The 13,214-nt window shown below is 43.9% G+C and overlaps 1 protein-coding gene across 8 annotated transcripts in view; it reads right to left on the bottom strand.

Moving 5' to 3' along the window:
- LOC132383157 (transcription intermediary factor 1-beta-like) overlaps positions 1-13,214 on the bottom strand; it is a 122,988-nt gene that overhangs the window by 19,562 nt on the left and 90,212 nt on the right. For all 8 annotated transcript variants that reach the window (XM_059954023.1, XM_059954024.1, XM_059954025.1 and 5 more), the window contains 5 exons: positions 12,712-12,826; positions 9,423-9,569; positions 8,722-8,839; positions 7,756-8,279; positions 2,838-3,182 (listed from right to left, as the gene is read on the bottom strand). In XM_059954023.1, the coding sequence (XP_059810006.1) occupies positions 2,838-3,182; positions 7,756-8,279; positions 8,722-8,839; positions 9,423-9,569; positions 12,712-12,826 (1,249 nt within the window). The remainder of the gene's footprint in view (positions 1-2,837; positions 3,183-7,755; positions 8,280-8,721; positions 8,840-9,422; positions 9,570-12,711; positions 12,827-13,214) is intronic.

Below are 13,214 nucleotides of genomic sequence, written 5' to 3'. Positions count from 1 at the left end.
CTCCAAATGTCTTCATTCACTTCTCTATGTATACTCCTCCAGACAGATCAGCTGTGATTAGCCAGATGATTGCAGTAAAAGCAATAGTTACCCTCATAACTTCGGTCTCCTGGTCACATCCAAGTACTCGAATAAGAAAGGTTTAGAGATATATGCAGTCAGAAGGGGCTGGCGCAGAAGAGTATCTTGGTTAACATGGATGAATTGGGCCAAAGCGCCTATTTGCTATACTGCTGTATATCTCTGCTTTACCTGGTGACCAAAATAATAGTTGAAAAAGGATCCAATTCCAAATCTGGAGCAACAGACCTAGAGTACATGATTAAGTAGGAGTGTGGAAGGGTAGAATGTGGTGGGTGGCTGTATTTCCTGGTCAAGACTATTGAGTTCTTAACTGTTGTATGTTAACTGTCAAGCTAAGCACAGCAAGGCAAAGTGTCTTAAGAAAACCAACCAAGTTTTTTGCTCATGCATCAGCATTTGGCAATCTATGGGCAAATGTGCATGGGGACCTCAAAGTTTGTGCAAGATCAGATGCATTGGTACCTCAATCAGGACTGAAAAACTACAGGTCAACTTTATAAATCTATATAGCCATGAAAATCAATAGAGTGACAGAGTCATGGGCTCTCTATTACCTTCCAAGGCAATACAGATTCATAAAACCACGTTGTGGATTGGGTCATGGAGGGGTTACGCTTGTATCTGATCTGCATTCCTTAAGGAAAACAGGTAAAGTATCACATGTCAATTGGCAGATGGACAGCTTAATGCTCAGCTTTACACACAGAGTATCATAATGTGCAGGTGGTGTTCTGTTGAGCACAGCTTTCAGTAAGCACTAGCAAAGAGATGCAATCTTATTTTCTCTCCTTCCAAAGATAATGATTCCCATTTGATTAGATACTCCATAAGGATTGTAGGAAACTCCTAGAGAATCGTAGAATACAGAAATATGCCTGTCAGCCCTCTAGTCTATGCCCAGCTATTAATCTGCCTAGTCCCATCAACCTGCACCCAGACCATAGAGCACCTTGCATCTATCCAAATTTCTCTTAAATATTGAAATCAAACCCAAATCCACCACTTCTGGCAGCTCATTCCACACTCTCACCATCCTCTGGTTTCCCTTCATGTTCCCCTTAAACATTTCACCCTTAACCCATGACCTCTTGCTCTAATCTCAACCAATCTCAGTGGAAAAACCCTGCTTTCATTTACCCTATCTATACCCTTCAATTTCATATACTTCATTCTCTATGCTCTTGGGAATAAAGTCCTGACCTATTCAACCTTTCCCGATAGCTTAAGTCCTGGCAACATCCTTGTAAATTTTCCCTGCCCTTCTCAATCTTATTTCCATCTTTCCTGCAGGTGGGTGACTGAAACTTGACACACTATTTCAAATTAGGTCTCACCAACATCTTAAACAACTTCAACATAACATCCCAACTCTTGTATTCAACAGCTTGATTTATGCCAAAAAATCTCATAATGACTCTATCTACCTGTAATGCCACTTTCAAGGAATTACAGATCAGTATTCCCAGATCCCTCTGTTCTACCGCACTTCTTAGTGTCTCACCACTCACTAAGTCCTATCCTGGTTGGTCCTTCCAAAGGGTAACACTGGACACTTGTCTACATTAAATTCCACCTGTCATTTTTCAGTTTATTTTTTTCCCCACTCTCGCTTCACAGTTCTTTAATACTCTAAGGAATGGGTGTCCTGATTGAACGTACTCACAAAAAGAATGTTCTTTGAAAAGACGTCTCTATAAAGTACCTAAAAGAGCAGTCAGAAACTTCCATTTTCATACTTCTCTATTACAATATGGAGGCTATAGAGTGTCTATCTGAGTAGCATGTCTCAAGCAAAAAGACAAAATTAAAGCCTTGGAAACTCAAGACTTGCAGACGCAGTAGCATGATGAGTACACAGTTTGAACAGCTCACACGTCTCCTCACAGCAGTAGAAAGCTACTAATATACTTGATCAAAATTCAGATAATAGCCCCAAAGCTGCCACAGTCGGCACATTTACAATTCAAGTTGTCCAGCTTCAACTGCTAAAGACACCAGCTTCTCAGTGATAATGAGTGACCAGATTTCAATAACAGCTTCTCGCCTTGCAATCCTTCCGTTTCCATTTCTGATTCTGGTCTCTTCATCTGAATCAGCACCAGAGATCCTTTCTGGGGCTTTGGCACTATGCTAGCAAATTCTCCACACATAAGTCTCTGTCGCTTTAAACTTCTGGTTTAAACTTTGACAATGCCTTTAGTCATCTGTCCTAACAGCACACACAGTGGCTTGACATCAAGCTGTGCATTTGGTAATATATTAGACTATTTTAAATGTTAAAGGTCATAGTAGAAACAAACTGTTGCTACTATGGCAGTGCCACCTCAGGGACTAAACATGATTAAAAAACATTATAAAACATTTGGCATGCTGGTGGTTCAATCAGCATAATGTCTAACCATAGCTTCAATTGATAGAAAGCTACTAACTTTACACAATTAACAAGAAAAAAATAATCAAACAACGAGTAAGAACTTGGAATGTAACATTTTGGTAAATTGGAGAGGAAACCACTTGGCTATTCAGTCTGCTCTGAGATCTGCAATGTTCTTTCAAACTTAAATCAACAAAGCAAGCTGTCAAATCCCAAGTTGCTGCTTCCAATCAATAATGGTAATAGAGGGAGCTTTGAGAGTTACGGTAAAAATCACAATGCTAAAATATATTGCTCAAAAGCAATTTGCTGTTAGAAACAGGCTCCCAAATACTGCATAAAGACAATGCAAATAAATTAAATTATACAACATACTTACACTCTGACTGGTAGCAGAATTGTTAGAGTGCACTTGCTGGGGTGTGGCAGTTGTTAGCAACTGCCTGCTGGTAGAAGTATTTGATCTGAGTGCTTGCTGCACTGGAGGAGACGGTCGACTTACAGGAACATTCGATAGCCCGGTGGACGTAGATAGGTGGTGCGATGGTGGGGACTGAACACTACCAGCTGCACTAGGCCCAAAGGACAGCTGCTGCCGCTGTGTTGGGGAAGGCAGTTTGCTAATGGCAGTAGGCTGATGGACAGACATTTGCTGGTACAGTGTCTGTCCCCCAATGATCGATTGCTTGACAGCTCCCTGAGTATGTCCCTGAGGCTGGCGAATCTACAAAACAGGAAACAAACTCTGGCAATGAAAAAAGCGTATATAGAAGACAAAAATATTATTCAAAATAAGCACTTCATCATCCATGCTTGCCAGTTTTTAGAATAGTCTGTGGGATGATGGATGAGGGATATATTTTAGTGGAGTGCTGTAAAGGACTTTTTTTCTTATAGAAGAGGTTAAAGAGGTTCTCAGAGGAGTTCAAATCATTATAAGTTCAAATAGAATAGTTTCCAGTAGTAGATAGTCCAGTAATCAGAGAGTAGAGGTGAAGTAGTGATGTAAAGTTATTTCATACAGACGGTCAAACTGGAATGCACTACTTGAATTAAGAATAATTGACTAAACATTTGAAAATAAAAATCTGAGACAATGAGTAGATGCAGGACTTAGATTAATTGGAACTGGTATTAGTTTCTTATTGTCACATGTGAAATGCTAACCTTGCTTACTGTTCAGACAGATCTTTTCATTACATAAATGCATTGAGGTAGAACAAGGCAAAGCAATAACAGGCAGAATAAAGGGTAAGAGCCGCAGAGAAGGTGCAGTGCAGAAGAACAATAAGGAGCAAGATAATAATAAGACAAGTTTGACACATCAGCTCTCAAGCTATCATACTAAGGATCTACTTAGCCTTATAACAGCAGGTTAGAAGCTGTCCATAAGCCTGGTAGCGTGTGCTTTCAGGCTTTTGAATCTTCACCCCAAGGGAAGAAGAGAGAATAACCAGGGTCTTATAGATTATGCTGGCTGCTTTACTGATACAGCAAGAAGTATAGTCAGAATCCAAAGAGTAGGCTGCTTTCCGTACAGTGCTGAGTATTATCCACAACTCTACAATTTTTTGTGGTCACGTGCAGAGCTTTTGCCACACCATGCCGTTATCCAGGGAGATAGGAAGTTTTCTGTGGTGCATTGGTAAAAGTTGGTTAGGGTCGAAGAGGACATGCCAAATAATTGTAGCCGAAGTGTTGCTTCCTAACCTTACTGATTGCTTCATGAGAAAGTAGAGGCTTTGTTGATTTTTCTTGACCGCATTGTCTATGTAGTTGGACCCAGGCTATTGTTGATGCTGTTATGTGTGAAGCCAAGCAGAGCTGCAGAATGGATGCTGCTAATAAGAGAGAGATAAAAGAGAGCCATCCAAAATGCTGAGAGAAAGATAACGAGAGAGAGGGAGAGGGAGAGGGAGAGGGAGAGGGAGAGGGAGAGGGAGAGGGAGAGGGAGAGGGAGAGGGAGAGGGAGAGGGAGAGGGAGAGGGAGAGGGAGAGGGAGAGGGAGAGGGAGAGGGAGAGGGAGAGGGAGAGGGAGAGGGAGAGGGAGAGGGAGAGGGAGAGGGAGAGGGAGAGGGAGAGGGAGAGGGAGAGGGAGAGGGAGAGGGAGAGGGAGAGGGAGAGGGAGAGGGAGAGGGAGAGGGAGAGGGAGAGGGAGAGGGAGAGGGAGAGGGAGAGGGAGAGGGAGAGGGAGAGGGAGAGGGAGAGGGAGAGGGAGAGGGAGAGGGAGAGGGAGAGGGAGAGGGAGAGGGAGAGGGAGAGGGAGAGGGAGAGGGAGAGGGAGAGGGAGAGGGAGAGGGAGAGGGAGAGGGAGAGGGAGAGGGAGAGGGAGAGGGAGAGGGAGAGGGAGAGGGAGAGGGAGAGGGAGAGGGAGAGGGAGAGGGAGAGGGAGAGGGAGAGGGAGAGGGAGAGGGAGAGGGAGAGGGAGAGGGAGAGGGAGAGGGAGAGGGAGAGGGAGAGGGAGAGGGAGAGGGAGAGGGAGAGGGAGAGGGAGAGGGAGAGGGAGAGGGAGAGGGAGAGGGAGAGGGAGAGGGAGAGGGAGAGGGAGAGGGAGAGGGAGAGGGAGAGGGAGAGGGAGAGGGAGAGGGAGAGGGAGAGGGAGAGGGAGAGGGAGAGGGAGAGGGAGAGGGAGAGGGAGAGGGAGAGGGAGAGGGAGAGGGAGAGGGAGAGGGAGAGGGAGAGGGAGAGGGAGAGGGAGAGGGAGAGGGAGAGGGAGAGGGAGAGGAGAGGGAGAGGGAGAGGGAGAGGGAGAGGGAGAGGGAGAGAGAAGGGGGAGCCATTCAAAATGCTAATAAGAGAGAGATAACAAGAGAGAGACACATAATTCAGTATTTTGGCGTCTGGACTGATACTGCCACGGACATTTGCTTTGAACCTGAACTACTCGTTAACACTCATGCTGAGACAACAGGAAGTGGTGAAGTTTGATGGACAGGTGATATCCCATCCAGGGGTGGGAGGGTGGGGGGGTGGGAAGAGATAAAATAGCGGGTTTGCTAAGACACAGGCAGGCACACCACGAGACCCTGGAGAGAGCATTGTGTCCCCACAAATTGGTGGGAGTTTGAAGGACTGATTCGCGGGAATCGGCCAGAGGCTCACAGGGTGTAAAGGTACAACCAGTGGGGACCTGTTGTGTGTCCACCCTTGGCTAGGTGACAGGTTCACCCCGGAAGTACGGTTGCATCTGGAACGGAAGGATGACAGTCAGTGACCACAACGGGACAAGAAGACAACGGAAGGTTTGCCTGAAATTTCAGCTGCATCTCTCACTCTCTCTCCAATGGTACCACAACAGCTACCTCGAACTACGCTAAACTGAACTGAACTCTGCTTCACTTGAAGACTGATCATTCACCCCTAGACTTTGATAGCTTGGCTGATTCCTATATTTCTGTGTATATGTGTATATTATCATTGCTACCCTGTTACATTTATATCTTTGCATTTAGTGTACTGTATTACTTAATTTACTAATAAACTCTATTAGTTTCTAATAATTAAGACTCCAACGAGTGTTCCATTTCTGCTGGTTTGACAACCCAGTTACGGGGTACGTAACAATGCTCACTCTTCAGAACTTGAAGGTCTCAGCCTGGACCATCAATGTAGATGGGAGGATGAGTGCCACCCTGTTTCTAAAGTCAATGACCGTGTCAAGGGAAGGCTGTTGTCATGACAGTATGTTACTAAGCTCTTTACCTCCTTCCTGTACTCTGACTTACTGTTATTTGAAATGCGACCATTATGGTGGTGTCATCTACAAAAACGTAGACTGAAGTAGAGCAGAATCCGGGCACACAATCATGAGTGTTGAAGGAGTGGAGTAGGGACTGAGGATGTTACCTTGCAGTGCAATATGTTTAGAGTAATTGGAGTTGAGGTGTCGCTGCCTATCTTTACAGATTGCAGTCTGGTGGTCAGGAAGACAAGGATCCAGTTGCAGCGGGAGGCACTGACTCCCAAGATCTGGAATTTGACGATGAACTTGCTTGGAATGTTAATGTTGAAAGCCGAGCTGTATCTTTACTGTTCAGATGCTCCAGAGACGGGTGTAGGGGCAGGGAAACTGCAGTGTGACGAGGTTGTCCAGAAGGCTAGAACTGATGCATGCCGTGACCAACCTCTTGAAGCTCTTTGTGCTGGTAGATGTCACAGCTGCTGGGTGATAATCACTTAAACATGTTATCTTCTTTTTCTTAGGTAGCAGAATGATACTGGTCCTTCAAGTGATTACCAAGGAACTAGCACAGGATATATCCCAAAATAAAAGAGCAAGGATTTTATCTGGTCATTAACAAAGTTAAATGGGTGAATTCAGTAAATTTCCTGCTAAGTTATTTAAAGTCAGCTTATAACATTTAAAGAGCAAATGGATCATTTATCTCTTTAAACCTGCTCTGCCACTTAATTAGATTATGGCTTATATTTGACCCATGGAATATTGCTTACTTCCTTTGGCTAATAAAACTAAATAGCTCAGTTCTGGGGTGTTAACCTCTCTGAGGACATTACCAAGCCCTAGCATATATATGCAACCATAACGGCATATGCTTTTTCTACTTTCTTAGAAGCTTAAAGAGATTTGGCATGTCATTAAAGACTCAAATAAAACTCTACAGAACTACAGTGAAAAGAATCTGAGTGGTTGCATCAGAGCCTGGTAAGGAAACTCCAATGCACAGGAACATAAATTGCTGCAGCATGTGGTGGACTCATCGACAGTTCAGGATGCAGTTCTGCCCACGTCCTCTTCACAATGCTGTGTTCAAGCTGGAAGTACGGGAGCCTGAAGACCCACACCTCAAGGTTCAATGACAGCCCTTCCCCATTACCATCAGCTTCTTGACCAACCTGAAAACCCTAACAGTACCTCATACTGCATTCCTTACAATATATACTAATGACGTTATGTTTATTTTACTGTGAACATGAATGGAGGTATATGGACCATGTGCAGGAAGGTAGGATTAGTTTCATTTGGCACTGCTCCTGGTACAGACTTTATGGGAGTTTGCACGTTCTCCCCGTGATCCCTCGAGTTTTCCCCGGGTGCTCTGGTTTCCTCCCACATTCCAAAGACACACAGATCAGGGTTAGTAAAAGGACATGCTACGTTGCTGCCAGAAACATGCTGACACTTGCGGACTGCCCTCAGTACACCTTGGACAGTGCTCTGGTCGCTGATACAAACTACATTTGTTTTGATGTTTCGATGCACGTGTGACAAATAAAGCTAATCTTTGTCTTGATCAAAAGGGGAATGGGAGAGGAAAGATTAAAATAATAGACTTACTTGTACTCCATTCATCTGTGGCAGTAATAGCACCTGATTCATGAGCTGCTGCTGCTGCTGTTGCTGCATCTGCACAATGTTCCCTTGTTGAACCACCTGCACCTGCATCTGCTGAAGGTACCTGCCATTAGTACTTGGCATTGTGGTTTTTGGCTTCACAAGCTGCACCGCTTGCTGCATTCGTGAGTGTCCGCTCACTGGTGACCAGTGGGGAGCCGAGTGAGGCTGGCGAATCAGGACCTGCTGTGTGTTCTGCTGTGGAGGAAGCTGGCGTGGGGGTGGGAGCTGCGTCTGCTGGTAACTGGGTGGCGGAAGGCGATGGGAAGACTGCATAGGTGCGTGGCTTTGCCAAGAGTTTCCTTGTGTTGCAATCATTCGATTGTTAGGCTGGTGTTGGGAAACAGGCTGGAGCTGAGGGATGGGATGTTGCTGGGAGACAGGTTGAGGACAATGGCTGGACATTGACGGATGCTGAACTGGAACATGCGTTGACAACGTTGGGGGGACTTCAATCACAACATTGCCTGTTGGGAAAGAAACCATTTGAAAAAATGCACTCAACTTTTTAAGACAGCATTAGCTTAGGAGGAGAAATTCACAGCCTGGGATCCAGGCAGTTGAAAATACAATCATCAACAGGGAAGTGACATAGCTGTATTAAAAGAACAATGCAGAAGAGACCAAAATTGGAAGAGGCTTGTTGGACTGGAGGAAGCTACATAGATTAAGATGGACAAGACCATGGAGGAACAGAAATGAGAGGTTTAAAAACTCAAGAGCCTGTTGGACAATGAAACATACATAGATCGATGAATACGGGGGCAATGAAAGAAGAGGACTTAGGAGTACAGGCAGTCCAGTGTTATACAAGTACAAGCTATGAAAAGCTAGATGAACAGGTAAAATGGGAAGCTAACAAATTTGGGAAGCACGTCTTCTGTTGCAATCAGGGTTTGAAGTACTCACCAAAATTAGCTGCATTCTTAGTCCAGAAAGCAGAGTCCCAGAGAAAAGTGATAATGTCATTCTTCAACTCCTCTGTATTAACCTTGGATTGCAACCCTCTTTGTAACTGATAGAAGATCTGTAAAAGCAAAGGTAGTTTAAGCAAGAAGCCTTGTGCAGTGAACTCACAGCGCACAAAAGATTCATCCTTTTATCTGCAGTTCCTGGCTGAGCTTTCTGGCAAGGAAAGATTTAACAGGTAAATAATGCGCAAACAAAAGAGCCCACAACAGTGCAAGCAGAGTCAGTGGACTTACGGGTGTCAGGTCTCACACTTCGCATTCAATAATGTGATAGGATTTTAAGGAATTTAAATGTTATTTTATTTCAGTGTTTGACCTTCCCTCAAACTGACTTTGCATCACCTGAAAGTCAACATCAAGCCCCCCCAGCTGAGATCAGATTCTGAATTAACTATTTGTACTGGATTCTTTAGATGCATATGGAGGGTTCCTGAAACTAAATCCTAATCATAATGAACACAGGACAGTTTCATCATCCCTTAAATAACATAATCCAAACAGGGAGGCATCTCAATCTTCCATAGCCTGCCTGCATATTGACATTATCTGATTCTGGGTCAGTCTTGCCTAGTGTGTCTACAAAAATTTTATGTTGATAAGTCAAGAGTTGAAATACATAAAGCAGAATTCTTTCAATACCAGTTTTTTGCAGAGCAGCAGGGCTGTGCTGTTATCAGTGCTGACGGCCCAAGAAGCAAACTTTAAGACATGGTCCATTTGCCGGTACAGCTTGGACATAGACAGGTGCTGCTGCTCCAACTTCAGCTGCTGCTCCTCGGCCAATCTCTGCAGGAATCAAAGCAGAAGATATACTAGGCATCTCAGAGAAATCACATAGCTGCCTGTCACTTGACAAGATGGGCATGAGATCTGATGCTTGTTACTGCTCTCCCAGGAAAGGAAACCAGTAATATGAACATACATCAACTGCACAGAGCAGGGAATCAATAACACAATTAGCAACATGAATTAATAACAGGAGGATGGTGATACACAAGCACAATAAAATTCACAGCACTTAACTCAATGTAAAAGCTAGGTTTTCAATAAACACAGTCACTCACACTTTAAGTTAGGAGAAATAAGACAAAAACTAATCCAACTGAAGTTTAAATAAAATGCAGAAATTGGACATGGTGCATCTTGACCCCTTTCTATGCTTCCACTCCCACTATCAATGGCACTTCACTCAATTTTTGACTATTCAGCGAGGCATTGCCTGTTGGCAGGCACTTCCACTGGGGCAGTATATTCTGACATGCAGTTGTTGGGTGTACTAACTTCACCACATGACTGCTTTTCAGTGAGACAAACTGAGAATTGAAACCACAGAAGAGTTTTATACTCCCACAAATGGACACCAAATGTCGAACTTCCTATGCTGCTGTGACATCAGCAAGGGTTTAACTCCCTTGGCCCACTATTATAACAGGCCATACTCCTCCAGCTCAGTAATTGGAAAAGCTTTCAAGCATTAGTGACTCAGTTTTAAAGCCAAATATCCACCATTTTAAAAAAAATCTCTAACTGCCCAAGTTGCAAAGGTACTATAGGATACAACAATGTAGTTTGGTCACATATTGGGCAAACTATGCAGGACTATCAATAGTTCCTTTCAGTAAAGGAACTGGTGAAGGTGTGGCAGCTTGGTACAGCACAGAAAAAGGCCTGTTGGACTACCATATTTATGGCATGTCATTTCCCAAGAGGTGGTCAAACATTGTCCATTCTCCAGTTGGGCCATCTACATAATGTTTGTTTCTACATCCTTTTCTTGAGCGTGTGGGTTTCCTCTGGATGCCCCAGTTTCCTCCCACAGTCCAAAGATGTACCGGTTAGTAGGCTGACTGGTCATTGTAAATTGTTCTAGGATTAAGCTACAGTTAAATAGGTGGGTTGTTGGGCCAGAATGCTTTAGAAAACGTTTCTGGACACTCTTAACAAATTCTAACCCATCCTATCACTTGGCAATACGTCTGTCCTGTTCAACATTAGGGAAGTTGAAATCAACTATTATTACACAATTATTTCCACACCTATCTGTGATTTTCCTACATGTATGCTCCTCTAATTCCTGCTGTTCCACCCATATTACCACACAGCACAATTCCCAGGATGTGACATTCTTCCTAATCAATAGTACTACTCCCCTCCTCGCTAGCTCAACCTCTATCAAGCTGGAAGACTGAGCTGTCATTCCTTCCCATCCCTCACATACTAACTGCAATATCATAATCTCATATGATGATCCATACTCATCTGTCTTACATGTGAAGCTTCTTATTTCAAAGTTAATGCAGTTTAGCATATCAGATCATCTGCTCTCCCTGTCCAACATAAGAGGGCTGGCATGCTTTAACCTCTTTGCTACACCTTCTCAGAATCGGATTTATTATCAGGCTCCTCTCCCTCCTCCCTGATGGTAGTGATGACAAGAGGGCATATCCCAAATGGAGAGGGACCTTAATGATAGCTTCCACATTCTTGGGATGCTGCCTTCTGAAGACGTCCTTGACTGTGGGGCAGGATATGCCCATGATGGAGCAGGCAGAGTCTACAACACTCAGCAACCTCTTCAATCCTGTGCTTTGAAGCCTCCATATCAGGCAATGAGGCAACCAATCAGAATGCTCTCCATGGTTATGCCTGCAGAAATTTGCTAGAGCCTTTGGTGACTTACCAAACCAATTCTCCTGAAACTCCCAATGAAGAATGGCCCCTGGTGTGCCATCTTTGCGATTGCATCAATGTGTTGGGCCAAGATGGATCCTCTTGAGATGCTAAACCCTAGGAACTTAAAGCTGCTCACCCTTTTGATTGCTGACTCTTGATGAGGATTGTTGTGTGTTCTCCTGCCTTCCCCTTCCTGAAGTCCACAATCAATTCCTTGGTCTTGCTGACACTGAATGCAAAGTTGTTCTTGCGACACCACTTAATCAGCTGATCTATCTCACCATGCCTCCTTGTCACCATCTGAGATTCTGCCAACAACATCGGCAAGTTTATAGATGGGTTTGAGCTGTGTTTATCTACGTAGTCATGAGTGTAAAGAGAGTAGAGTAGTGAGATAAGCACACATCCTTGAGGTGCAGACTTATTGACTGTCAGCAAGGAGGAGATGTCAATTCTGATTAACACCGACTGTGGTCTCCTGATGAGGAAGTCAAGGGTCCAGTTGTAGAGGGAGGTAGAGATGCCCAGGTTTTGAAGATTGTTAATTAGAACTGAAGGGATGATGGTGTTGAACACTGAGCTACAATCAATAAACAACAACCTGATGTATTCATTATTGTTATCCAGGTGTTCCAAAGCCACGTGGAAAACCAGTGGGATTGTGTCCACTATAGACCTATTGTGACAGTAGGCAAACTGCAACAGATCTAGGAGTTAATTCTAGCTATGACCAACTTCACAAAGCACTTCATCACAGTTCACCCAGCTCTCCTTGGGCACTGAAATGATGGATGCCTTGATACAGCATTAGTTTGGGTTCTACCTCACCTCCCAGACTAGTTTAAACTCTCGAGTTGCACAAGCAAACCTCCACAGAAGGATAATGGTCCCCCTCCAGTTTAGGTAAAACATGCCCCTTTTAAACAGGTTGCCTCTGTCTCGGAAGAAATCCCAATTGTACAAGCAACTGATGTGTCCCACCTGTTCTTCAGCCACTCAGTCATTAACCTTATCCTCCTACTTGCATGTTCGTTTTAGTATGTGGTGTGGCACCTGACATTTCATACGCACCATCACTTATACTGAACTTTTAATTGCAGAATTTAAGTTACAGTGCAAAAATAGCTCACACGTCACAGCAAATGTGGAAATGCTCCACGATTCTTTCAAAGCAGACAACTGGATTTCTCATCCAAAACTGTTTCTATACTAACACCACGGCACAAACATCAGCAAGTCAGATAAGTGTGATTACCTCCACCCTCTGGATGAGGGTCTTGCCACGTTTATTTAGTTCTCTCATTATCTGAAGGATAGCCATCTTGATCTCCACCTGGACTTTCTTCTGCATGTCCTGAACATCTCTTAATCTGATGGATGAAATCAGGATATTGATCCAATTGTAATCAGAAAACTCCTGCAACAAAACCCAATACCCCTCTGTTGGATGTTTCCGTTGTATGTAAGAAACTGACCTATTGTGCACAACAGAAGGTCTGGGAAGGAAAGAGCCAGCTAATGCTAATATACTACCTTTGAGGTACTTAAGAGTTCTAAGTATATACAATCACAAGGAAGTTTCTTTTTTTTACAACTCTCCTTGAATACTCTTCAAAATCAACACAGACCAGCTTCAACATCATCATTATATGCCATGTTGTATGACGCAGGTGATCATGGTCTTTGAAAATTACTGTTCTTGGCAAAGTTTTTAATAGAAGTGGTTTGCCATTGTCTTCTTCTAGGAAGTGTACTTAC

Source organism: Hypanus sabinus, chromosome 29, assembly GCF_030144855.1.
Source record: "Hypanus sabinus isolate sHypSab1 chromosome 29, sHypSab1.hap1, whole genome shotgun sequence".
Lineage (NCBI taxonomy): Eukaryota > Metazoa > Chordata > Chondrichthyes > Myliobatiformes > Dasyatidae > Hypanus > Hypanus sabinus.
This window is presented reverse-complemented; position numbering and strand designations above follow the sequence as displayed.